The sequence below is a fragment of the Dysidea avara genome, chromosome 8, assembly GCF_963678975.1.
Source record: "Dysidea avara chromosome 8, odDysAvar1.4, whole genome shotgun sequence".
Lineage (NCBI taxonomy): Eukaryota > Metazoa > Porifera > Demospongiae > Dictyoceratida > Dysideidae > Dysidea > Dysidea avara.
In genome coordinates this window covers 15,928,482-15,956,023 of record NC_089279.1, presented here as the reverse complement: position 1 = coordinate 15,956,023, position 27,542 = coordinate 15,928,482, and the positions used below count along the sequence as shown (strand labels likewise).

At 37.8% G+C, this 27,542-nt stretch overlaps 1 protein-coding gene across 1 annotated transcript in view; it reads left to right on the top strand.

Annotated features, from left to right (window-relative positions):
* Positions 1–27,542, top strand: part of LOC136264092 (uncharacterized) — a 167,986-nt gene that overhangs the window by 35,609 nt on the left and 104,835 nt on the right. Inside the window, exons 14-20 of the mRNA XM_066058781.1 lie at positions 1,809–1,865; positions 2,886–3,448; positions 4,756–5,158; positions 5,567–6,358; positions 6,769–7,146; positions 26,534–26,647; positions 26,699–26,914. Coding sequence (XP_065914853.1) covers positions 1,809–1,865; positions 2,886–3,448; positions 4,756–5,158; positions 5,567–6,358; positions 6,769–7,146; positions 26,534–26,647; positions 26,699–26,914 — 2,523 coding nt within the window. The remainder of the gene's footprint in view (positions 1–1,808; positions 1,866–2,885; positions 3,449–4,755; positions 5,159–5,566; positions 6,359–6,768; positions 7,147–26,533; positions 26,648–26,698; positions 26,915–27,542) is intronic.

The window sequence follows — 27,542 nt, the reverse complement described above, 5'->3', positions numbered from 1 at the left end:
GCATGCAACACATACAAGTATACATGTGACCCTGTCTGGGAAAACTGGGCTTATCGCTTATTTAAAAGTATCAAGAAATGCTGGTTTAAAGTATTTAGTGTGTTGGAGCTTGCCAATGGTTGAAGCTACATATGTGCACCAAATTTCACATGTTTTACACCAATTCCTTACCTTCCAGAGCATCCACTGTACAAGTAGCCACCAGCTAAGTTTTCTGCCATTTTGGATAGTTTTAAAACCAAAGTTGACTGTATCAGGTGAACTCCAAATGGAGTGGGAGGCAGGGGCCAGGAAGGAGGGTAAGAGGCTCTTCAAATAATTGAATAGGAAGGTGTAGGAATGAATTAGGCCAAGTTATGGCCATTTGGGTATCAAAACTGGCTTAAACGAAAGGAAATTTACAGCACGGGTCTTTATTCAACACCACGGAGCTGTATAGCCACATATAGCTATCCCCAGGCTAACCAGAGCTCCATTAAGGCCCCACTCCACACGTAGGGATCTCCACTGGGCTTGGGAAAAGCAGCCAGACCACTAAAGTCTAGCTGATTTTAATTGTAAAATTAGATAGTTTATTCATGTAACTTTGTGTTCTTGGTGAAAAATCGAATCTGCTGACCTGGGCGATAAGACCGGTCTTCCCAGATCCAGTCACATATTTTACAGCAACCAAGAAAACACTGTTTTTCACACATCTGCATTTTGACAGTGCCTGAACCATTTTTGCTGTGGAAGCTCCCTCATGTTCTAATCCAAATTTGAGCAAAATGTGTGCCTTCAAAATTTGTTTTATTTTCTTCATATTGTAATGTTTGTAGAACTGCCACGTGTTCACTAAACAACATTGAATGCCATTGAATTTAAGATTGTAAGGCATACATGTGCACATGATTACGATAGTTTAAAGTGTCCAGTTACAATGGATAATAATACAATAACTAATAAAAAATGTGCTACGGTTCTAAGTATATTACATCTCCTCCCTTCTATGTTATCTAGCTTCTCTATCAGTCTGGAGGGTAGCCAGTGGCTCTGTTGTACCTCAACATCTTTATTTGCCCCTTCGGTATTAGTTGTTTCTTGTGGGTGTAGTATTTCTGGGTCTACTGGACATGGCGACTGTTCAGACATTGTCTCCATGCATACCGAAAGAAAGAAATGGTGCTGCACGCCCCAGTTATATCTATTATCGTCTGAAAAGTGAAGTATCCATTACACTTTGTTGTCAGCTATGTTCAACCCGTTACACAGCAATACGAATCAAGAACTGTTCGAAAAACACCTCTGCAATCAAAATAGCCACTATGAAAAATATGGACGATTTTTGTTACGAAGGGAAGCCATCACCTGCTACTGCCAAATCGACACTTTTTACTGTCAGCAAAGATGAATGGGACACAAAGGAGGATGCTGGTAGGTCCATGAAGAATGCATTGTACATACTGTGGTATGCCAAAAGGCATCTGTTGGGCCAAAGCAATGTTGAACAGTGAAAAAAATCAAGCCCGTAGCCTTATCTGTTATCGAGTTACATTTGTCTGAAGGCATCAGTCAGTCAGTCAGTTACTCAGTCAGTAGAATATTCTGGTAAATAAATAAAAATTCCGTAGCAACTTGTTGAAAGCATTTTGGGTCGATCTGAAGGCTTGTTTGGGCTTAGTTTTACCTAACCAATACTGCCTCATCATCATCAGGGAAAATCAAGGCTGGTTTTTGGGTGATATTACTTTGTGGGCCACGCCTACTCTTTTGTGGTCCCTGTTATACAGTAACTATTGTACTGTATGATTTTTATTCTGTTATGTTAGGATGCAGTGAAGCCAGGCAATCATTTTCATGTTTTACTACTGAAAGCTGTACAAAAGGTATGCATGTGTGTGACAGTTACACTGATGTATAGAAAATCTTAGTTTTGCCAAGACTATTAACCCAAGGTCTTGACAATGTTATTTGTTTATTCAATCAACTACAGATAGATCTATTATTTACACACCCACATAATTGTTGATTGAATTACCTGACTATGCAGTAAATTGAAACAGAACAGTAAACATATGTGACCTAATGAAAATCAATCTTATAGCCTATTTAAAAGTACAAGAAATACCGGTTTTAAGTATCTAGTGTGTTGTAGCATTGAACCTACCTGTACAGGGGTAGATCCAGAGGAGTTTTTGAGGCTTCAGAAACTAGTCATGTATATTCAGGCAATTGAAGTGGATTTTACATTGATTTGCAAAAGTATTAAAGGTTTAGATTGAAACACCTCTAATAAACCAGTCAACTAACCTAATAAAATAGTCACATTTTGTATTTTTAAGGCTTAATTTATCTGTACCAACACAATAAGAGTAGTCTAAAACCTTATCTCAGGGTTTATAATATCTGAAATTTTTCATGGGGGCATGCCTTCAGACCCCCAGATTGGCGTCTATGTCTGATGTATGCTTCAAATTTTATGTAGTTCCACTTCTTATCTCATTAGCTTGTTTCTGCCTGTTCCTATTGTGTAGCAGAAGCAATCCTAACATACGTTCAAATAGAGCTAGCAAGCCCAAGCCTCATAAATTTTGTTCATCAAAAATCCAAGCCAGCTGCTACATAATACAATGCTTTAACTTTTGAGTTAGTATAACCCTAAATCAACTTTCATACTTCAGAACAATATTAATTTAAATACTTTACACAGCTTTTTGCCAAATAATAAATTTTGATAGCATTTGTTTTTGCCAAAGCTCATGGCAACAAGAAACAGTCAATCTGTTGTGCTTATAATAGGAGATACAATTGGAAAGCAATATTATGTATGTATGTACCTGAAATTATCTCCATTAACAGTATCTGTGATGTATATCACCTTAATTCTTGCTTATACTAACTTATAGGAAATCACTCCGACTGCCAAAATGATTGAGAATGCAGCAAACAATACAATGAAAGATCTCATTATTAGGAGTTCTGAACACATTAGTAAAACATTTACTGCTTCATTACCACTTTCTGACATTGCTAAATTTTATTGGAGCTTTATTGCTTTATGCTGTAAACGCATCCAAATTGGTGTGAAGGATTTAAAGAAACTTGCCCATTTCTCTTTTGCTATTGAAAAGCTCTGCATAATATATTTAGCTTATTGTGATAAAACGATGGATGTTTCACAACCACTATGCAAAGTTCCAGAAGAAATAAGTGACATAAAGGAATATTTCAACTGGATTATAAAGATGCAGGGTATTCTTAAGTATTGGTATGAATTGTTTGAACAGCAAAATTACAACTTTGATGACATCATTACATATGCTGGCATGTTAGCAACAACTGAAAGTCTTGCAAGGTCACTGAATATCACTAACATGGTTCATGAAATTGACCACATTGAAGAGCTTAAAACAAAGTATTATGAACAGTATATCAAACTGTGCACTCTGATTGTCAAAGATGCTGAAGGGTATGAGTTTAATTGTATGGGTCTGTATATGTGTGTTGCCATGGATTGCCGGTTTTTTTTAATGTCAATGTACTTCTTGATTTTTTGCATATGTAGTGCATGTAGAGAGATCAGCTAGAAACAATTTTTTAATAGTCACCTTGTAGAGAGATCAGCTAGAAACAATTTACCCTGTAGAGAATTCAGCTGCAAATATATTACACTGTAGAGAGATCAGCTAGAAACTGTTTATCCTGTAGAGAGAGTTCAGCTAGAAACAAGTCATCATGTAGAGAGTTCAGCTATAAACAAACCATCCTGTAGAGAGTTTAGCTACATTTTATGTCACCATTTAGAGAGTTCAGCTACATTTCAAGCTGTCGATAATTAACTCACAGACTGAACTCTTATGTTAGCTAGTTCTTTGATTGTAATAGGTTTAGGCATATTTTCGTTCTTGTAGTTGTATTATGTTGTATTGTGGGTTTGGGGCACTTGGGTCACGTGAGAATTAAGATTGTTACACGTGTTGTGTAGTCTGTCGGCTCCTCCGTCTCCCATCTACCGAGTAACGTGAAACGCTCCGCCTTGCTTCCCTACACAAGCCACCCAGTGGAGATCAACTACAAACAAGTTATCCTGTTGAAAAGAAATGGCATGAAATAATTCCAAAATTTGTATAATTACTGATAAAATTAATTTTAAAAGTCTGCTTTAAATGTCTTTCTTGTTTCTCTGTAGCAAAGAAAAAAAAGTAACCTCAAAGCTGGTTGTAAGGCGGCTTTGGGGTATACAAATACAAAAAGAAACGATATCTAATCCAAAACAGTCAAGCTATTAAAAAGGGTGCGCCCCCCAAAAAGGCCATGGTTAAAAAAGATGTGAAATCCAAGGTGGCGGCCAAGAAATGGCTGTGATGGTAGGTTAATGGTAAAAAGTTATTAATGACAATTCAGGTGAATTATTGTGCCACTTGGTCTTGGTACTAAATTCACCTGAATCGTCTTTATTAAACTTTTACCATTAACCTACCATCACAGCCATTTCTTAGCCGCCATGTTGGATTTCACATTTTTTTCACCTTGGCTTTTTTGGGGGCCACATCCTTTTTCTACAGCTTGGATACTTTGGATTACATCTTCTTAGCAAAACTTAACCACCAAACTATGGATATGACTAAAGTAGAGATTAAATGTATACCTAACTTTATTGCATGTTCACAATATCACTGCATTTTTATTGTAAGAAGGATAAAATGATTTAATTCTTCATATGGATGTGTGTATAGTTATGTAAGGGATAAATCATTATTGGATGTTTGCACCTAGGTGTGTTACAATAATGCAAATGTTAGATTTTTATGGGATCAAATTGAACCACACTCTTCAAGAAATGCTTAAAACTCATGTGGTTCTTCCTGGAGATGATCCATTGGTACATAAAAGTGGCATTCAGCATGCTCTGTACCAAGGCCATCACCAACATGAAAAAGAGTCCGAAAAGCATTTGCTGTTGAAACGATCTGTCACATCAAAAACCTTGGCACGTCTTATTGTTGAAGTCAAGGAGTTTGTTAAACCAATGTTTAGCGAATTGGATTTTTTTCTGTACTTTTATTTACACAATTGTGAAGTGTTTAGTAAATATCTAAACTATCAACTGGCCACAACATTCTATAGTTCTGTTGGTAATCAAGAATCCTTTACTGAAGCTGATGATAAGATGAAACAGGTACATAATTGTACGCTTAATTCTACAACTGTACAATCATGTGGTCTGTACATGGATACATGTATAACCAAGATCTGTGTACTGTTCACTACAAGTGTCCAACATACTTATTAAAATGCAGGATTGGCTGGTTCCTCAATTGCTCTTTGTATAAGATATTATATAGAAATGATCTTAACTGCCATGCCCAATTTTTAAGTCAATTAAAGTGTAGAACACTCATACAAGATGCAAGAATGCCACACACAACATTATGTTTTTAAAGGTGCATCACATTGCTTTCATGCTAGAAAATAATATAGTACCAATATCTGATTAGGAATTTATTACTGTGTGTATTCCTTAAGCAGCACACTACACATGTGTACAAATTGTTGTATTTTGTGATAACATATTTGATGCTTGTAGTTTGCTGATGCATTGAAAAACACTAAAAAGTTTATTTTGAGCTTGATTGAGGGCATTGCTACATATGAAGAGATTGAAAAATCTTTAGGAGAATCATTGCTAAAACTTGAAGTTGATAGAGAGTTTAAGATTATCTGTGGATTTCCAGAGTTTCAGAAGTGTTTTGCAATGAACGAAGAAGGGAAAGAAGGAATAAAGAATATGTTAGGATTGTTTCAGTGCTCACAACAAATTTCCTACATACCAAAAGTATGTGAACAGTATCATCTTGAAAACTGCCTCAATGATGACAAACTGACAAAATTGAAGGAGATAACTAGCAGTGTTAGCAGTATCAAAGATAAAGCAAAGATTACTGGTAAAGATGCAACAGAATACATGAAACATATTTGGGAAACGCTTACCCTGAAGAATTTTTCTGAAGCTAAGAGGTGTCTAAAAATCTTTCCAGCAGTTGCAAAATGTCCTGAGTTTTACAAATTTGTAAAGGGGAAAGGGTTTACTGGTAAAACCACTAGTAGGTCAGCTTTCAAGTCTCAGATTAATCTAATAACAGCTCAGTTACAGCATGAGCCCTACAATGAAACAGTATTGAACCATCTTTCACAAGCATTTGAGTACATTGTACCTTTCTTAGATCCTAAACAAGATTTGTCAGAATTAATGGCAAAAATAGTCAAGTTATTTAATGATAAAGTTGGTTTTGGACATGATCATAGAAAAGACTTTTGCCAACTAGAAACGGTCAATTCAAATATTACTATGATCCAGCTGTGGTTCTCAAGAACAGAAGTAAGTAACTTGGTATCAGCACATTAGCCATACAGTGTATGTATGAACATATGTATAATATGTAGCTGTATACAGTATGTCACACTACTTGCTTCTTATGGCACTAGGATTAGGAATAAAGAATATAAACATTAAATAATACGTGTAATTATTTTGTGCTGTGCTTAAACTTTGATTGAATACTACTGTGGCAAATTTAATCAATTAGTAAGGAATAGAAGAATTTATGAATTATGAAATACATTAATTTATAGTTAAAAAATAATTTAAAGTTAATAGAGATATGTATGTATTTGGTTCTTAGTATTTGCTAAGCACCCAGCTTTTTTTTGAAATACCCCAAGACCAATTTGTTACAGTTGTGATCTTTCATATGTAACTATGTATGAATGTTTTATTAAACTGAACAGGGAGATACCGTAGCAAATGTTTCAAAAGAACTGGAATGCATTATGAATACTGGACATTTTAAGTTAGTAATTGTACCAAGTAAGGCCACTCAAGTTTCTTTAATGGATATTGATGAAGAGAACAATCACAGTAAAGTCCTACTCTACTATGAACCTATTAATGAGCTTTTTCACAGAAAGTATGGGGCATCTGAAAGCAGTGTCACTGATGTTTCTGTACAGCTGTCTCCTCCCATATTGCAAAAGCAAAGATCATGCTCACCAGAAATATGGAACAGTGAGCAGATATATGAATTTGTTAGAAAACTCGGCTTTTTAGAAGCTGAGAATTTAGAGGAATCAGAGGAATCAGTTAGAATATTTCAGCGTTTAAATCAAGTATGTATGTGTATGTATGTATGTTGTACATGTATGTTGTCCATGTGTATGTATATATGCACTGTTTATCGTACAGTTCGACAGTACTGTATAGTAGGGCAACTCCTAAAGAAATAGGTTACCCCACAGAAAAATCTGCTGTCAAAAAGTCGTGATAGAAATATTTTTTTGCAACAAGGAAAAGAGTCTTTGTATGTTTTACATCATATCTAGATTTACAAATAAGAAAAACCCTTACAGAATCACCAATAAATTTACCAAAATCTAAGTTTTGGTCTGCCTTCCCAACCTGTCTGTGTACTTGCCTGACAACACTTAAATAACCAGAAGCTGAAAATGCATCTGTTTGTGATCATAGTTTTGAAACTTGGCGCACACTGTCAGATTTTGTCCCTTTGCCATAAATAGATAGCCACACAAACACACCACTATGCATTTACACCACAGCCATGCATGCCACTAGTTTATTCAGGTTACTTTTCACGAGTATGTTACTTTTCACGAGTGAATTTCTAGAGATGTGTTTCAGCCACTAGGAATGCTCTGGCATCATTGAATGCCGCTGGCCAGCTGGAACATGAGGTTAAGGAGATAGACACTCTTGGACATGTTCCCAAATGTATTTCTTCACTTTGAATGTGTCAGATGAACTCGAGAGCCTTATAAGACTCCATATGACCTGCTCAGCCATTTTCTATTTATATACCAATGGCCTGCTCACTACCACCCATGGTTGTATGTTTGTGTTACAGATGAAAGTTGCTCTAAGTCATGGATATATCAAACATTCAGTCTTTCTCTATTCAACATTAAATATAGCATTGAAAAAGGAAAACACTTACAGGTGGGGATATAGAATTGTTTTGAATCGTCAAAAACAGTATTTTTGTCTGCCAGCCAGCCTGCCTGCCTCACTCACTGACCACAGTCACAAGGCTTGAAGCCAAAATGTGACCGGGCTTGCGAGAATAGGGCGTGTGGGCACAAACTATACCCTGACACAGAACATCTCATACAGTATCTCAATTCTGGGATGGAATGTTTTTATTCTGTAACTTGTATGTTAAAGCCAACTAAATTTTTAATAAGTGCTAAAAATGTTATGGCTGAGCAATAATGGAATATAAAGTTATAATGCATCAAAGTTTGAAAAAGTAGGCAATTTGTATCTGCACACATGCCCTGTTTTCGTAGGCCCAGTCACAAAATAATAATGAAGTAGTGTACAGCCGCCATTTCACACCACAGCAACATGCTCACTGGTGGAATGTGCCTTTAGTGGTTCTTACAAATTTGTGCCTTCTGTGCTTTGCCATTCCTTTTATCTTCAATTAAATGGTTGTCTTCTCTTCTTCTTCATGCCAGGAAACTATACTAAGGCAATAAATTTCTGTATTGATGTTCTCAGTGTATTCAGATGCCACTAAAGTATCTGAGGTGCTTAACAGACTGTAATATACTTGGTAAGTTGGTAGTATCGGGTAGCAGCTAGTTAGCCAGTCTGGTGCTGCCCGCCCCTTTGCAAAAAGTAAGGATCTGGTGAAATACAGGTACTCAATCATTTCTACCACTCACATTTTGCAGTAGCCAATTAAATGTGTGCCAATGACGTTTGTACACAAATTGTCTTGTTTCACCAGACTTATTTTTTACGAAGGGGTGGAGAGCACCAGACTACCAATTAGCTGGGCTTATAAAAGGATTGAATTGGCCATGCCCCCTTAAACAATCAGATCACATTACCACATCTCTAATAATCAGTGCTGAGGCTATGCCCCTCAATAATCTAGCTTCTTTAAAAGCATGATATTGTACCATGCCCTGTAGTTTAATCTACTATGTAGCATTGTAGGGAGATTGAGATACTCCGATACAGCGGTCACAATCACGTTAGGGTTGGGTGATATTGAATTTTGTGACATGTGATTATTGCATGAGTCATTTAATGCGATTATTGCAATATTGCATGTGAAAATTGAAACACAACCACATAGTTTGAAAAGTCCATATGACTGTTTGTTTTCACTGAGAATTAGTTTACAAACACAATTTCTTCGCTAACAAGTTAAGGTTATGGGTTAGGCGCTTAATAATAGGTTATTATTTTTCGATGCGTGATAATGGTTGGTGCAATATTGGCACGAAACTCGAGCAGGTGTTAGTGAGAAGGTTGTTAACTTTAAAGCATTGTATAGCCACGTGATAATAGCGGAGGAATCATACAAAGTGAGTGTTAATAATTTACTGCAGAAGGTAGTCAAGCGTAAAATTAAGTCCCGCAATGTGGTTGAACCAGCGTTTAGCGCTACTGCTTAATGTGGTTATTATTCATCAAAAATAGCAGCTGTCAGCCAATTGGCACTAATTTTTTAGGGCAGTGTCAATGGGTGGTTATATTATCTAGGTCCTGTCGTGGAGACTTTGTGGGAAAACTGACTAGAAGCTGGTTAGTTATCATATCTTTCAAGGATAAAGGCGATTAGTTCTGCTACGGAAATACCGCAAGTGCACTACAGTGCTGTTACAATCGGATAACAACTGAATTCGTTCGTGAGGACCTAGAAATCACTAAGTAATAGCTTATTAATGCTGAATATCATGGTCTGGCTTCCCATGAAACCTGGTTTTTGATGAATGGCAACTCAACAGTTTTGCTGTTTAGTGTCTGCATTTCTGTACAAGCGCATCCCTTGTTGAGTGTATCGCCGCTTTTGGTATTTCTTGTACGTTAATATACCATGTTATTTTAGTGTGTTCTTCCGTGCAAAATGGTTAAAACAGAACTATAAGCAAAGTGCCTACAAAATTATTTAATGGGTAACCCGTAACCTTAACCAATTGACATAGTTAGCAATAATATGCACAAACTGTATGAAATATGAGGTCTAGAGGAGATAAAAATTAGATGATACATACGATAATTATTGTGAAATGCGATAAATATTGCCTATGTGATAATATTGTGAAGGCAAAATACATGCGATAATGGTATTGCGAGCACTTTCTTATGTGATATTGGCAATTTATTGAAATAATTTCCCAACCCTAAATCACATGTGTGTTTTATAGCTATGCTCTAACAAAAAGGTTAATAAACTAGTGTAATAAATTATTAATTTAGGGTTCATGCAATAAAATGTGGTGAAACAAGAGATGATGGTAGGTAGCTATTAGGGAAAACCCCTACTTGGCATTGTAGCATTGTGGAAAAAATCCCTACTCTAGGGATTTTCCCACATAGCTACAAAGCCAAAAAGGGAGTTCTTTCATATGTAGCTACCATCATTCCTTGTTTCACTAATTTTTGTTGCTGGAACTTTTAAAATTAAATGATTTTTTATTACACTAGTCGATAGCTAGTTGCTATGGTTGGCTACATTGATGAGACAATTTCAAACCTGTAGCTTTTGGCTTCCCAAGCTACGTATGCTGAATAATCCTTAAATTTGCATATCTCCCAATATATTCAGGTGTGTACGTTGACAGTTAATTTTGTCACATTTTATGTGACAACAAACTCATGTACTGTGCCTTTTGGGTTTCCTTCCAATGATATCTACACTCTGTGCCTTCTCTTTACCTTTCATCTTCCATTATTACTTCTTGTCATCATGGAAGGAAATAATACCAATGCATTATTTTTTATATTATATTTGTAACACTTTCACACCTCAAGGAGCCACCCGAGCTATTTACAACAAAGTAAGGATTCTCCACAAAGCTATATTGTAATGCCATCATCCATATACTGTGTCTTGCGTCTTGATTTGCTACTTCTTGTATCCCCACCTCATATTTTTATCAATACTGACAAGTAGAAGAAAAAATTAGGAATTTAATTTGGAATAGTAATCAAAGAAAAAAAGTAGTGAAACAAGGGAAAAGCTAAAAAGCAGTGAAACAAGGAAGGTTGCCTATACCCGCAGATATGCTAGTGAACATCAAGACACACGATGGTGTGTCGTGCGGCCCAAGAAGCCGGCGCGCCACACCGTGAGTATATTAACATCAAGACACACGATGGTGTGTCGTGCGGCCCAAGAAGCCGGCGCGCCACACCGTGAGTATATTAACAGGAAGAAAGAAAACGCAATTTTCACACCTATGTAGCTCTGTGATCCCTTATCCGATTGGAACCAAATTTGCTGGAGACGTGCCGCCCAGTTAGGGGAGTCTACATACCAAACTTGAAGAAAATCGCTCCAGCCATTTCCGAGATACGAGCGAACAAAATTTCGTTTTAATTTCTTCATTTTTTTTTTCTTCTTCTTCTTCATCTTCTTCATTTCGCACACTTTGCAAAATTCGCCATAAATCACGAATGCGTACTCGGATCGGGCTGAAATTTGGCACACTTAAAGGGCTCATTAAGATGGATCTCCGTACCAACTTTGGTAGGAATCCGATAAACATTCACGGAGTTATGACCGATTATTTGCGTAAAATAAGGTCGAAGGTCTGTCACGCCTACAGGGTAAACCCCTTGGAGGAATCAGTTGAAAATTGATACGTAGATGGAGCAACCATCGTAAGAGTGCCTTTTTGTGGTTTGAAAGGAATCGGGATAAAGACCATGGAGATATGACACGAAACCCAACCTGTGTCAAAATTACGCGATCGATTTTTATGAATAAAAATACTATTAGTTTTCGTATCTACCAGGCAAACCGCTTAGAGCAACGAGCTCAAAATCAGTATGTAGCTGGCATAATCATCATAGAAAGTCCTTGCAATAGTACAGAAGAATCGGATTACAAATCACTGAGTTATGATTCGAAAGGCAACTACGTGCAGCAAATGCGAGATCGAGATACTCTAATAGAACAGTCACCCTAATAAAGCATTCAGCTACATTTATAATTTACTCAGTTATATTACATTTTAAGTTATTTTGTAGGGAATTCAGCTACAAACAAGTCACCCTGTAGTCAGATCAGCTAGAAGAAGGTACCTAATAGAGAGTTCAGCTACAAAGAAGCCATCATGTAGAGAGTTCAGCACAAATAAATCACCCTGTAGAGAATTCAGCTACAAACAAATTGCCCTGTAGAGAGATCAGCTATAGAAGAAGTTACCTTGTAGAGAGTTCAGCTACAAAGAAACAATCATGCAAAGAGTTTAGCTGCAAACAAATCACCCAGTAATAAGTTCCGCTATGACCAGATCACACTGTAGAGAGTTCAGTTAGAAACAAGTCATCCTGTAGAGAGATCAGCTAGAAGAAGTTACCTTGTAGAGAGTTCAGTTACAAAGAAACAATCATGCAAAGAGTTTAGCTGCAAACAAATCACCCAGTAGAAAGTTCCGCTATGAACAGATCACACTGTAGAGAGTTCAGTTAGAAACAAGTTATCCTGTAGATAGATCAGCTAGAAGAAGTCACTTTGTAGAGAGTTCAACTACAAAGAAACCACCATGTAAAAGAGTTCAGCTACAAACAAATCACCCTGTAGAAAGATCAGCTAGAAGAAGTTACCTTGTAGAGAGTTCAGCTACAAACAAATCACCCTGTAGAGAGTTCAGCTACAAACAAGTCACCATGTAGAGAGTTCAGCTAGAAGTTACATTGTAGAGAGTTCAGCTACAAAGAAACTACCATGTAGAGAGTTCAGCTGCAAATAAATCGCCCTGTAGAGAATTCAGCTACAAACAAATTACCCTGTAGAAAGATCAGTTAGAAGAAGTTATCTTGCAGAGAGTTTAGCTACAAACAAGTCACCATGTAGAGAGATCAGCTAGAAACAAGCCACCCGTAGAGAATTTAGCTAGAAGGAGTTACATTGTAGAGAGTTCAGCTACAAAGAAGCTACCATGTAGACAGTTCAGCTGCAAACAAATCGCCCTGTAGAGAATTCAGCTACAAACAAATCACCCTGTAGAAAGATCAGCTAGAAGAAGTTACCTTGTAGAGAGTTCAGCTACAAACAAATCACCCTGTAGAGAGTTCAGCTACAAACAAGTCACCATGTAGAGAGTTCAGCTACAAAGAAACTACCATGTAGAGAGTTCAGCTGCAAATAAATTGCCCTGTAGAGAATTCAGCTACAAACAAATTACCCTGTAGAAAGATCAGCTAGAAGAAGTTACCTTGTAGAGAGTTCAGCTACAAACAAGTCACCATGTAGAGAGATCAGCTAGAAACAAGCCACCCGTAGAGAGTTCAGCTAGAAGAAGTTACATTGTAGAGAGTTCAGCTACAAAGAAGCTACCATGTAGAGAGTTCAGCTGCAAATAAATCGCCCTGTAGAGAATTCAGCTACAAACAAATCACCCTGTAGAAGGATCAGTTAGAAGAAGTTACCTTGTAGAGAGTTCAGCTACAAACAAATCACCCTGTAGAGAGTTCAGCTACAAACAAGTCACCATGTAGAGAGTTCAGCTATAAGTTACATTGTAGAGAGTTCAGCTACAAAGAAACTACTATGTAGAGAGTTCAGCTGCAAACAAATTGCCCTGTAGAGAATTCAGCTACAAACAAATTAACTAGTAGAAAGATTAGCTAGAAGAAGTTACCTTGTAGAGAGTTCAGCTACAAACGAATCACCCTGTAAAGAGATCAGCTAGAAACAAGTCATCCTGTAGAGAGTTCAGCTAGAAGAAGTTACATTGTAAAGAGTTCAGCTACAAAGGAACTACCATGTAGAGAGTTCAGCTTCAAATAAATCGCCCTGTAGAGAATTCAGCTACAAACAAATTACCCTGAAGAAAGATCAGCTAGAAGAAGTTACCTTGTAGAGAGTTCAGCTACAAACAAATCACCCTGTAGAGAGTTCAGCTACAAACAAGCCACCCGTAGAGAGTTCAGCTAGAAAAAGTTACATTGTAGAGAGTTCAGCTACAAAGAAGCTACCATGTAAGGAGTTCAGCAGCAAACAAATCGCCCTGTAGAGAATTCAGCTACAAACAAATCACCCCTGTAGAAAGATCAGCTAGAAGAAGTTATCTTGTAGAGAGTTCAGCTACAAACAAATCACCCTGTAGAGAGTTCAGCTACAAACAAGTCACCCTGTAGAGAGTTCAGCTAGAAGAAGTTACATTGTTGAGAGTTCAGCTACAAAGAAACTACCATGTAGAGAGTTCAGCTGCAAACAAATCGCCCTGTAGAGAATTCATCTACAAACAAATTACCCTGTAGAAAGATCAGCTAGAAGAAGTTACCTTGTAGAGAGTTCAGCTACAAACGAATCACCCTGTAAAGAGATCAGCTAGAAACAAGTCATCCTGTAGAGAGTTCAGCTAGAAGAAGTTACATTGTAAAGAGTTCAGCTACAAAGGAACTACCATGTAAAGAGTTCAGCTTCAAATAAATCGCCCTGTAGAGAATTCAGCTACAAACAAATTACCCTGAAGAAAGATCAGCTAGAAGAAGTTACCTTGTAGAGAGTTCAGCTACAAACAAATCACCCTGTAGAGAGTTCAGCTACAAACAAGCCACCCGTAGAGAGTTCAGCTAGAAAAAGTTACATTGTAGAGAGTTCAGCTACAAAGAAGCTACCATGTAAGGAGTTCAGCAGCAAACAAATTGCCCTGTAGAGAATTCAGCTACAAACAAATCACCCCTGTAGAAAGATCAGCTAGAAGAAGTTATCTTGTAGAGAGTTCAGCTACAAACAAATCACCCTGTAGAGAGTTCAGCTACAAACAAGTCACCATGTAGAGAGTTCAGCTAGAAGTTACATTGTAGAGAGTTCAGCTACAAAGAAACTACCATGTAGAGAGTTCAGCTGCAAACAAATCGCCCTGTAGAGAATTCATCTACAAACAAATTACCCTGTAGAAAGATCAGCTAGAAGAAGTTACCTTGTAGAGAGTTCAGCTACAAACAAATCACCCTGTAGAGAGTTCAGCTACAAACAAGTCACCATGTAGAGAGTTCAGCTAGAAGTTACATTGTAGAGAGTTCAGCTACAAAGAAACTACCATGTAGAGAGTTCAGCTGCAAACAAATCGCCTTGTAGAGAATTCAGCTACAAACAAATTAACCTGTAGAAAGATTAGCTAGAAGAAGTTACCTTGTAGAGAGTTCAGCTACAAACAAATCACCCTGTAGAGAGTTCAGCTAGAAACAAGTCACCCTGTAGAGAGATCAGCTAGAAACAAGCCACCCGTAGAGAGTTCAGCTAGAAGAAGTTACACTGTAGAGAGTTCGGCTACAAAGAAACTACCATGTAGAGAGTTCAGCTGCAAACAAATCGCCCTGTAGAGAATTCAGCTACAAACAAATCACCCTGCAGAAAGATCAACTAGAAGAAGGTACCTTGTAGAGAGTTCAGCTACAAACAAGTCATCCTGTAAAGAGTTCAGCTAGAAGAAGTTACATTGTAGAGAGTTCAGCTACAAAGAAACTACCATGTAGAGAGTTCAGCTGCAAATAAATCGCCTTGTAGAGAATTCAGCTACAAACAAATTACCCAGTAGAAAGATCAGCTAGAAGAAGTTACCTTGTAGAGAGTTCAGCTACAAACAAATCACCCTGTAGAGAACTCAACTACAAACAAATCACCCTGTATAAAGATCAGCTAGAAGAAATTACCTTGTAGAGAGTTCAGCTACAAACAAATGACCCTGTAGAGAGTTCAGCTACAAACAAGTCACCATGTAGAGAGATCAGCTAGAAACAAGTCATCCTGTAGAGAGTTCAGCTAGAAGAAGTTACATTGTAGAGAGTTCAGCTACAAAGAAACTACCATGTAGAAAGTTCAGCTGCAAATAAATCGCCCTGTAGAGAATTCAGCTACAAACAAATTACCCTGTAGAAAGATCAGCTAGAATAAGTTACCTTGTAGAGAGTTCAGCTACAAACTAATCACCCTGTAGAGAGTTCAACTACAAACAAGTCACCCTGTAGAGAGATCAGTTAGAAACAAGCCACCCATAGAGAGTTCAGTTAGAAGAAGTTACATGTAGAGAGTTCAGTAGTTTAGCTGCGAACAAATTGCCCTGTAGAGAATTCAGCTACAAACAAATCACCCTGTAGAGTGTTCAGCTAGAAACAAGTCACCCTGTAGAGAGATCAGCTAGAAACAAGTCACCCGTAGAGAATTCAGCTAGAAGAAGTTACATTGTAGAGAGTTCAGCAGTTTAGCTGCAAACAAATCGCCCTGTAGCGAATTCAGCTACAAACAAATCACCCTGTGGAAAGATCAGCTAGAAGAAGTTACCTTGTAGAGAGTTCAGCTACAAATAAATCACCCTGTAGAGAGTTCAGCTACAAACAAGTCATCCGGTAGAGAGATCAGCTAGAAGGATCAGCTAGAAGGATCACCTTGCAGAGAGGTCAGCTACAAAGAAATCACCCTGCTTCATCTTTTCTTCTTCCTGTAGTAAAGAAAAAAATGACAGGTTAAAAAGCCCTTAAGCCGGCCATAGGCCGGCTTTGGGGTATATAAATACAAAAAGAAGTGAAATCTAATCCAAAACAGCCAAGCTGTAAAAAAAGAGTGCGGCCCTGAGAAAGGCTATGGTGAAAAAAGATGTGAAATCCAAGGTGGCGGCCAAGAAATGGCTGTGATGGTAGGTTAATCGTAAAAATTTTAATGACAACAATTCAGTGAATTTGGTGCCGCTTGGTCTTGGCACAAAATTCACCTGAATTGTCGTTATTAAAATTTTTACCATTAACCTACCATCACAGCCATTTCTTGGCCGCCACCTTGGATTTCACATCTTTTTTCACCATAGCCTTTCTCAGGGCCGCACTCTTTTTTTACAGCTTGGCTGTTTTGGATTAGATTACTTTAATCCCTACACTTCAGTCTATAACCATGAGGGATTAAATGCCCACTAGTATATCTGCAGGTATAGGCAACCTTCCTTGTTTCACCACTTTTTAGCTATTCCCTTGTTTCACTGCTTTTTTTCATCCAACTTAATACTAATTTTTCTTCTACATGTTTGCTTACATTTTTATAACATAATTTTGTCAAAAGAAAGAATGGTGCCAAGAATGGCATAAACCTAATTTTGCATCATAATGTGTGCCCAAACAATCAATTATGTAACAGAAAGGGAGGTGGCCATTATACTTTGTTTTCAGCTATGCTTTGCCCATTACAAATGGATAACAGTCGAGAAGCATATCTGAAGTCATTCCAGTCAGTCAAATATTCCAGTCATAAAATAGGGTCGGCGGCGTAGTCTGATGCCGCCAACCCTACTTTAGGCCCAAAAAATAGGATCTGGTCTGTCTAGAATCAAGGACTTGTGCCACCATTACCGAAAACTGGTGCATCCAATCAAATTGCAGTATTGCCAATTAAATGCATTGTGGCCGCATGACGTGAGTAAATACTGGGACAAAAATTACAAAATAAAAGTTGCGTAAGTTCTTTTTTTGTGTCAGGGTGAATAAACCATGGAAAATTTTCCATTTAACATTCGTGTGTAATAGAAGCTTTTCCTCGGAAAGTAGAAATATCACCTCCACAGCCTAAACATCAACCACCCATAGAAAGTAACCCCTAAAGCATCATCATTGCAATTGGCTTCTTTACTATTTGTGATCTCTTACTATGGTTGTTAATGCGAGCCGCAGTGTAATTACGCATTCCTAAGTACAAGTCCTGAATGCTAAACAGATCAGACCCTATTTTTCGGGGCACTTATAAGTGCCTAAAATAGGGTTGGCAGTGCCAGACTTGTCATTATGGAAAATACAGGCAATTAACCAACTTAGCCACAGAGAAACCGCATCGCGGTGTCGCAAATCAACACATTTGCGCTGTTATGAAATATAACCCGGGCTACATCTGGGAAGTGATTATATAGATGTTAAGACCAAATTTGATTGTGGGGATGGAGTAATACTCACGTAATTAGTAGTATGCATGAGTTGGATTGACCATAAAACCGAGACAAAAATCACACAGACGGAAAGTGTTTTGTGATCCTCACTCACTACCCTATGAGTTGAAATCCACTGGGCTAAAGTGAGAACTAGTGCTGTAGCTTATTCACCAACATGTTTTTGAATAAGGAACCACACCCCCATTACAAAATTACCACTCTACATAGAGTAACCACTCTACAAGCAAGCTTATCCATCTGGGTCTTTGGTTAATTTGTAACTGTTCCCTAAACAATTCAGTGTCACTGATTAAACCATTAAAGTCGTGTAACTGAAATTCTCTGTGATATCTTCAGGATTTTCTATTCATCATAACCAAACAGCCAGAACACCCAGCTGTTGATCCACATAACAAATCCTTTAAACATGTGTATACAATACATCCAGTGGTTGCATTCGTATTGGCATGGGTGATCGATCACCCGAGCTTCTGATCAGAATCGTCACATAATTAGTTGTAATATTTGGGGTTTTGCCTGATATGTATGTCCTCAGTCCCCGGGCCTGCGCCTTAGGCTGCCAGACATACAAGCAGTGCAAAGTTCTCATGCCCGTGTTGCAACTATTACATGTACGTAGCACTTTTAGTAGAGTACAATACTCATGTACACTCATTAAGTGCATAGTTTGCCATGCTACAACTTCATTGGAATGCAGCCATAAATGCTAGACCCTTTATAAGTAGGTAACGTTATAAGTATACCCAACACACTGCATCACTTGTATGTACATGTTTCACATTGTGTACGTATATAACCTAATAGCCACAGTGTAATTGTGATTGAGGGGTATAGTTAAATAAAGAACACTGTGCAAACCAACGTAACATCAAGACACACGATAGTGTGTCGTGCGGCCCAAGAAGCCGGCGCGTAACACCCGTGAGTATATTGACAGGAAGAAAGAAAACGCAATTTTCGCACCTCCATAGCTCTGTGCTGCCTTGACGAAACAAGATGATTTTTGCTGTGGACACTCCCTCCAACTTCAGTACTCTACATTCCAAATTTGAGCGAAATCGCTTCACACGTTCCCGAGATATGCGACTTCAAAAATTGGCTTAGTTTCTTCGTTTTTTTCTTCTTATTTTTCTTCCTCTTGTCGCACACTTACAAAAACTGCTATAAAACGCGAACGCCATATCCGATTGCCTTGAAATTTGGCACCAAGAAGGGGGGTATAAAGGTGCATCTCAGTACCAACTTTGGCTGGAATACGATAAACAGGCAAAGATTTATGAGCAATTATTCATGAAAAATAGCACCAATATCTTGTCACGCCTACAGGGTAAACCGCGTATGGGAAGAAGCTGAAAATCGGTGGGTGAATAGGTTAACTATTGAACCTCAAACCTTTTGTGGTTTGAAAGAAATTGAGCTAAAAACCAGGAAGATACAATGAAAAAACCAACACTGTGTAACGAGATTAGCTAATAAAAAAAACAACTGCTTGCCATGCCTACCAGATAAACCGCTTGGGATAATGCTTTGAAAATCGTTGTACAGATGGAGTAATCATCTTAGAAAGGCTCATCAATGGTGTAGAAGAATCAGACTTAAAGCCACAGAGTTATAACACGAAATCCAACTTGGTGCAGCAAGTGCGAGATCGAGATACTCTAATAGAGCAATCATCCTAATAGAGCAGTCACCCTGAAGAGAATTCAAGAAATCAGCTAGAAACAAGAAACCTGTATAGAGATCAGCTACACACAAGTCATCCTGTAGAGAGATCAGCTACAAACAAGTCACCCTGTAGAGAGATCAGCTACAAACAATTCACCCTGTAGAGAGATCAGCTAGAAGAAGTTACCTTGTAGGGAGTTCATGCAACTATGGAAAGAAATAGTTCAGCTAGAAGAAATCACCTTGTAGAGTTCAGCTACAAAGAAACCACCATGTAGAGAGTTCAGCTACAAACAAATCGACCTGTAGAGAGATCAACAGAAGAAGTTACCTTGCAGAGAGTTCAGCTACAAAGAAACCATCATGTAGAGAGTTCAGCTACAAACAAATCTTCCTGTAGAGAGATCAGCTAGAATAAGTTACCTTGTAGAGAGTTCAGCTACAAAGAAACCATCATGTAGAGAGTTCAGCTGCAAACAAATCACCTGTGGAGAGTTCAGCTACAAACAAATTTCCCTGTAGAGAAATCAACTAGAAGAAGTTTCCTTGTAGAGAGTTCACCTTCAAACAAATCACCTTGTAGAAAGATCAGCTAGAAGAAGTCACCTTGTAGAGAGTTCAGTTACAAAGAAACCACCATGTAGAGAATTCAGCTACAAACAAATCGCCCTGTAGAGAGATCTAATCCAAAACAGCCAAGCTGTAAAAAAAGTGTGCGGCCCTCAGAAAGGCTATGGTGAAAAAAGATGTGAAATCCAAGGTGGCGGCCAAGAAATGACTGTGATGGTAGGTTAATGGTAAAAATTTTAATAATGACAATTCAGGTGAATTTTGTGCCAAGAACAAGTGGCACAAAAATTCACCTGAATTCTCATTATTAAAATTTTTACCATTAACCTACCATCACAGTCATTTCTTGGCCGCCACCTTGGATTTCACATCTTTTTTCACCATAGCCTTTCTGAGGGCCGCACACTTTTTTTACAGCTTGGCTGTTTTGGATTAGATTTCATTTCTTTTTGTATTTGTATACCCCAAACCTATCTTTTTTTCTTTACCACAGGAAGAAGAAAAGATGAAGTTGATGTACTTTAAATATTTTATCAGTAAATGTACAAATATATATGTGACCGGATTTCATATAACAAGGCTTCCACACACACAAAATCAAACTTACGATTTTACCAGAAATGGATTGCTGGTCTAATACACTATCATATTTCACACTGTACTTCCTTCAGCACTGGCAAGTCTGGTTTCTGTAGCAGCTTTCTTCCGACCCTGTCAAAGCCACGAGTGTGAGATTGGCACCATTAAATGGCCATGGCTTTGTGATAATGGTGTGTAATGAGCTGGGACTTCACAGAGAGCTCGCCAATAGTGTTCTCAGTCAATTTGGAGTAATTTGAGGGCCATGGAGGGCCATGGAGAGCCTAAAGTTGGCCTCTGGATTCCAATCATCTTCTTACTTCATTCTATACCCGTATATTAAGACCACCGTCCACCCCCACCCTCCCACCCTATTACTACCACCTGTGACATTATTACCCGCTCGAAAAAAAGCTGCTCAAAACAGGGCAAATTTTGGGTATCAGAAATATATACACCCACTCAGTGATAGCTAGTGAACAGATGAACAATTGGTGCAAATTTTGTTTGCACAGCTGTAGGCACTGGGAAGTTATTACACAATGATTCCTTAAAACCGCCATATCTCCTAACAAAGCTTTGTGCATCGAAGCCTTGTTTTGTCAAATTCAGTCACATATATATATATATATATATAATACATATATTGATTACAGAAATCTCCATGGTGGTTTCTTTGTAACTGAACACTCTACAAGGTGACTTCTTCTAATTGCTCTCTCTACAGATTGAATTGTTTGTAGCTGAACTCTCTAAAAGGTAACTTCTTCTAACTGATCTTTCTACAGGGCAATTTGTTTGTGGCTGAATTTTCTACAGGGTGATTTCTTTGCAGCTGAACTCTCTACATGGTGGTTTCTTTGTAGCTGAACTCTTTACAAGGTAATTTCTTCTAGCTGATCTCTCTACAGGGAGATTTGTTTGTAGTTGAATTATCTACAAGGTAACTTATTCTAGTTGATCTCTCTACAGGGTGATTTGTTTGTAGCTGAATTCTGTACAGGTGATTTGTTTGCAGCTGAGCTATTTACAGAATGGTTTCTTTGTACCTGAACTCTCTACAAGGTAACTTTTCTAGCTGATGTCTCAACAAGGTGACTAGTTTGTAGCTGAACTCTCTGTATGGTGGTTTCTTTGTAACTGAACTTTCTACAAGGTGACTTCTTCTAATTGCTCTCTCTACAGATTGAATTGTTTGTAGCTGAACTCTCTAAAAGGTAACTTCTTCTAACTGATCTTTCTACAGGGCAATTTGTTTGTGGCTGAATTTTCTACAGGGTGATTTCTTTGCAGCTGAACTCTCTACATGGTGGTTTCTTTGTAGCTGAACTCTTTACAAGGTAATTTCTTCTAGCTGATCTCTCTACAGGGAGATTTGTTTGTAGTTGAATTATCTACAAGGTAACTTATTCTAGCTGATCTCTCTACAGGGTGATTTGTTTGTAGCTGAATTCTGTACAGGTGATTTGTTTGCAGCTGAGCTATTTACAGAATGGTTTCTTTGTACCTGAACTCTCTACAAGGTAACTTTTCTAGCTGATGTCTCAACAAGGTGACTAGTTTGTAGCTGAACTCTCTGTATGGTGGTTTCTTTGTAACTGAACTTTCTACAAGGTGACTTCTTCTAGCTGATCTTTCTACAGGGTGATTTGTTTGTAGCTGAACTCTCTACAAGGTAACTTCTTCTAGCTGATCTTTCTACAGGGTGATTTGTTTGTAGCTGAATTCTGTATAGGTAATTTGCTTGCAGCTGAGCTCTTTAAAGAATGGTTTCTTTGTAGCTGAACTCTCTACAAGGTAACTTCTTCTAGCTGATGTCTCTACAAGGTCACTAGTTTGTAGCTGAGCTCTCTACATGGTCATTTCTTTGTAACTGAACTCTCTACAAGGTGACTTCTTCTAGATGATCTTTCTACAGGGAGATTTGTTTGTAGCTGAACTCTCTACATGATGGTTTCTTTGTAGCTGAACTCTCTGCAAGGTAACTTCTTCTATTGATCTCTCTACAGGGCGATTTGTTTGCAACTGAAACCTCTACATGGTGGTTTCTTTGTAGCTGAACTCTACAAGGTGATTTCTTCTAGTTGAACTATCTCTTTCCATAGTTGCATGAACTCCCTACAAGGTAACTTCTTCAAGCTTATCTCTCTACAGGGTGACTTGTGTGTAGCTGATCTCTATACAGGTTTCTTGTTTCTAGCTGATTTCTTGAATTCTCTTCAGGGTGACTGCTCTATTAGGATGACTGCTCTATTAGAGTATCTCGATCTTGCACTTGCTTCACCAAGTTGGATTTCATGTTATAACTCCGTGGCTTTAAGTCTGATTCTTCTACACCATTGATGAGCCTTTCTAAGATGATTACTCCATCTGTACAACGATTTTCAAAGCATTACCCCAAGTGGTTTATCTGGTAGGCGTGGCAAGCAGTCATTTTTTTTATTAGCTAATCTTAATTGCATAATTGTTACACAGTGTTGGTTTTTTTGTTGTTTCTTCCTGTTTTTTAGCTCGATTTCTTTCAAACCTCAAAAGGTTTGAGGTTCAATAGTTAACCTATTCACCCACCGATTTTCAGCTTCTTCCCATACGCGGTTTAACCTGTAGGCGTGACAACATATTAGTGTTATTTTTCGTGAATAATCGCTCATAACTCTTTGTCTGTTTATCGTATTCTAGCCAAAGTTGGTACCGAGATGCGTCTTTATACCCCCCTTCTTGGTGCCAAATTTCAAGGCAATCGGATATGGCGTTCGCGTTTTATAGCAGTTTTTGTAAGTGTGCGACAAGAGGAAGAAAAATAAGAATAAAAAAAAAACTAAGCCAATTTTTGAAGTCACATATGTCGGGAATGTGTGAAGCGATTTCGCTCAAATTTTGAATGTGGCATGCTGAAGTTAGAGGGAGTGTCCACAGCAAAAATCATCTTGTTTCATCAAGGCAGCACAGAGCTATGGAGGTGCGAAAATTGCGTTTTCTTTCTTCCTGTCAATATACTCACGGGTGTTACGCGCCGGCTTCTTGGGCCGCACGACACACTACCGTGTGTCTTGATCAATAGAAGAAGTTAACTTGCAGAGAGTTCAGCTACAAAGAAACCATCATGTAGAGAGTTTAGCTACAAACAAATCTCCCTGAATAGAGAGATCAGCTAGAAGAAGTTACCTTGTAGAGAGTTTAGCTACAAAGAAACCATCATGTAGAGAGTTCAGCTGCAAACAAATTACCTGTAGAGAGTTCAGCTACAAACAAATCTCCCTGTAGAGAGATCAGCTAAAAGAAGTTTCCTTGTAGAGAGTTCAGCTTCAAACAAATCACCCTGTAGAAAGATCAGCTAAAAGAAGTCACCTTGTAGAGAGTTCAGTTACAAAGAAACCACAGAGTTCAGCTACAAACAAATCGCCCTGTAGAGAGATCAATAGAAGAAGTTACCTTGCAGAGAGTTCAGCTACAAAGAAACCACCATGTAGAGAGCTCAGCTACAAACTAGAGACCTTGTAGAGACATCAGCTAGAAGAAAATACCTTGTAGAGAATTCAGCTACAAAGAAACCATTCTGTAAAGAGCTCAGCTGTAAACAAATCACCTATACAGAATTAAGCTACAAACAAATCACCCTATAGAGAGATCAGCTAGAAGAAGTTATCTTGTAGAGAGTTCAGCTACAAACAAACCACCCTGTAGAGAGATCAGCTAGAAGAAGTTACCTTGTAGAGAGTTCAGCTACAAACAAATTATCCTGTAGAAAGATCAGCTAGAAGAAGTCACCTTGTAGAAAGTTCAGTTACAAAGAAACCACCATGTAGAGAGTTCAGCTACAAACTAGTCACCTTGTAGAGACATCAGTTAGAAAGTTACCTTGTAGAGGGTTCAGCTACAGAGAAACCATTTTGTAAAGGGCTCAGCTGCAAACAAATCACCTGAACAGAATTCAGCTACAAACAAATCACCCTGTAGAGAGATCAGCTAGAAGAAATTACCTTGTAGATAGTTCAGCTACAAACAAATCTCCCTGTAGAGAGATCAGCTAGAAGAAATTATCTTGTAAAGAGTTCAGCTACAAAGAAACCACCATGTAGAGAGTTCAGCTGCAAAGAAATCACCCTGTAGAAAATTCAGCTACAAACAAATTGCCCTGTAGAAAGATCAGTTAGAAGAAGTTACCTTTTAGAGAGTTCAGCTACAAAGAAACCATTCTGTAAAGAGCTCAGCTGCAAACATCACCTGTACAGAATTCAACTACAAACAAATCACCTGTAGATAGATCAGCTAGAAGAAGTTACCTTGTAGATAGTTCAGCTACAAACAAATCTCCCTGTAGAGAGATCAGCTAGAAGAAATTACCTTGTAGAGAGTTCAGCTACAAAGAAACCACCATGTAGAGAGTTCAGCTGCAAAGAAATCACCCTGTAGAAAATTCAGCCACAAACACATTGCCCTGTAGAAAGATCAGTTAGAAGAAGTTACCTTGTAGAGAGTTCAGCTACAATGAAACCATTCTGTATAGTGCTCAGCTGCAAACAAATCACCTGTAAACAAATCACCTGTACAGAATTCAGCTACAAACAAATCACCCTGTAGAGAGATCAGCTAGAAGAAGTTACCTGTAGATCGTTCAGCTACAAAACAATTCACCCTGTAGAGAGAGCATCTAGAAGAAGTCACCTTGTAGAGTGTTCAGTTACAAAGAACCACCATGGAGATTTCTGTAATCAATATAACATTATGTATTATATATATATAATTTGTACATTTACTGATAAAATATTTATAGTACATCTACTTCATTTTTTCTTCTTCCTGTAGTAAAGAAAAAAAGATAAGTTAAAAAAGTCCCAAAGCCGGCCATAGGCCGGCTTTGGGGTATACAAATACAAAAAGAAATGAAATCTAATCCAAAACAGCCAGGCTGTAAAAAAAGTGTGCGGCCCTCAAAAAGGCTATGGTGAAAAAAGATGTGAAATCCAAGGTGGCGGCCAAGAAATGGCTGTGATGGTAGGTTAATGGTAAAAATTTTAATAATGACAATTCAGGTAAATTTTGTGAAGCAGGCTGTTTTTGATTAGATACTATTTAGCCATACAGTACATACTATACAGTTCCACAATTACTGTGTGCCCTTTAAACACACTTCACCAATCAACAAACAGCATACATTTTAGTCATTGTTCTACATCTACTAGCGAAGTACGCATTAGAATGAACATACAAACTAACACAACTACTCACACAGTTCTTCTTTGATATTCAGCATAATGCCAAGACTAAATCCATCAATTCTGCTGTTTTCTAGCCGTGTGCCACATATTTCATTATCTTACATCAATATCTTGACAACATAATCTGTCTCAGTGTGAACTGCACCACTACAATTCATCTTGGACTTCACACTCCATTACAAGATACACACTTTGGCAAGTTCTACACAATTTACTCCATTCTCTTTTGCATCCTACACTCAAAAAAGAAATTGGTTGTATAGGTTTTAAATACAAATTGCAAACCAGGAAGCTACTAGGAAGTGTAACATAACTGTCAGTAACACAAATGTCAGCAAACTAGAAAGTGTTACATAACAGTTGGTAACACAGATGTGTTTAAAATTTGCCTAATTTGTACACCCTTGCCCTCGGGCACCTGCATGTCTTCAGGCATTCGGTGTACATATCAGGCAAACCCCTTACTACTTTGTTACAACTATAACATAAATGCATTAACTTTGCATGTCTGTATTTACAAATCTACTTACATACATGTTTTATTTCAGAGTGCTCAAGCAGTGTACAACACAATGCTAAAGCTGAAGAGTTTGGGTCATCCACACTATCTTGAGAAAACAGAAATCATATATTGCAATAATCTGAAAGATGCTCAAGAAAAAGTGTGTGCATTTTAAACAATTTGTACACTTGTTAGTGTGTATGTTTTCCAGGTTAAAGATGCAGAAAACAAGTTGAAGGATTGGAAGACTGAAATCAGCAGTTTATACAAGACTTATAACAAGCTGCTATTTTTCAGTGTATCTAAAGTCCTTTTAGTTTATGAAGCTTTAACAAAAAATTATTCTGCTGATAAAGTAATGCAAGAGATTGGATTCTTGTTTGAAAGTGATGATGAAACAAGGAAAACGTTAAAAGAAGCTGTGGAGGTACGTATGTGTGCATATGCATATAGTATTTTTTCCTGAATGTTTTGTGTACTTTTAATACATTTTTAGACATATGCCGTAAGCAGGTTTCTAATGATCATGCATGTATTACTAATATTTGCACACATGTACATGTGCATGTAGTTAGTGGTGTTGACTGCACAGCTATCACTAATACGTGGATGTACAGAGTGAATACACTCCAACCATGTGCATGGTGTTTGTCATCATAAGATGCAAGATGCGTGTAAATATTAATTTGCAGGGTGCATGTGGCCTTAACAGAAGTGGCTTTTAATTGAAAGGTGCTTATAAGCACTATGGCTAATGTACTAAAGGTATTATCTCAGGAAATAAAAGTTATTGCAAAGAATCATTTGTTCTATTGTTCCGTTGGAATGAAAAGAAATGGAGAAAGTTTAGCTGATTTATAGGTAAAATTGCGTATCTTTTCACCATTTTGAAATGGATTATTAAAAACTAAGTGTCTATATCATCCTTGGGTATGCTGTACAAGAATACAGTATGCTACAGTAACTAAAGATCGTTTCCATTAATTATAGATTTCCTGGAATATTATAAGAATAAAACTGAGCATGTGTGCTTCATGGTTAATTGTGTACCCTTA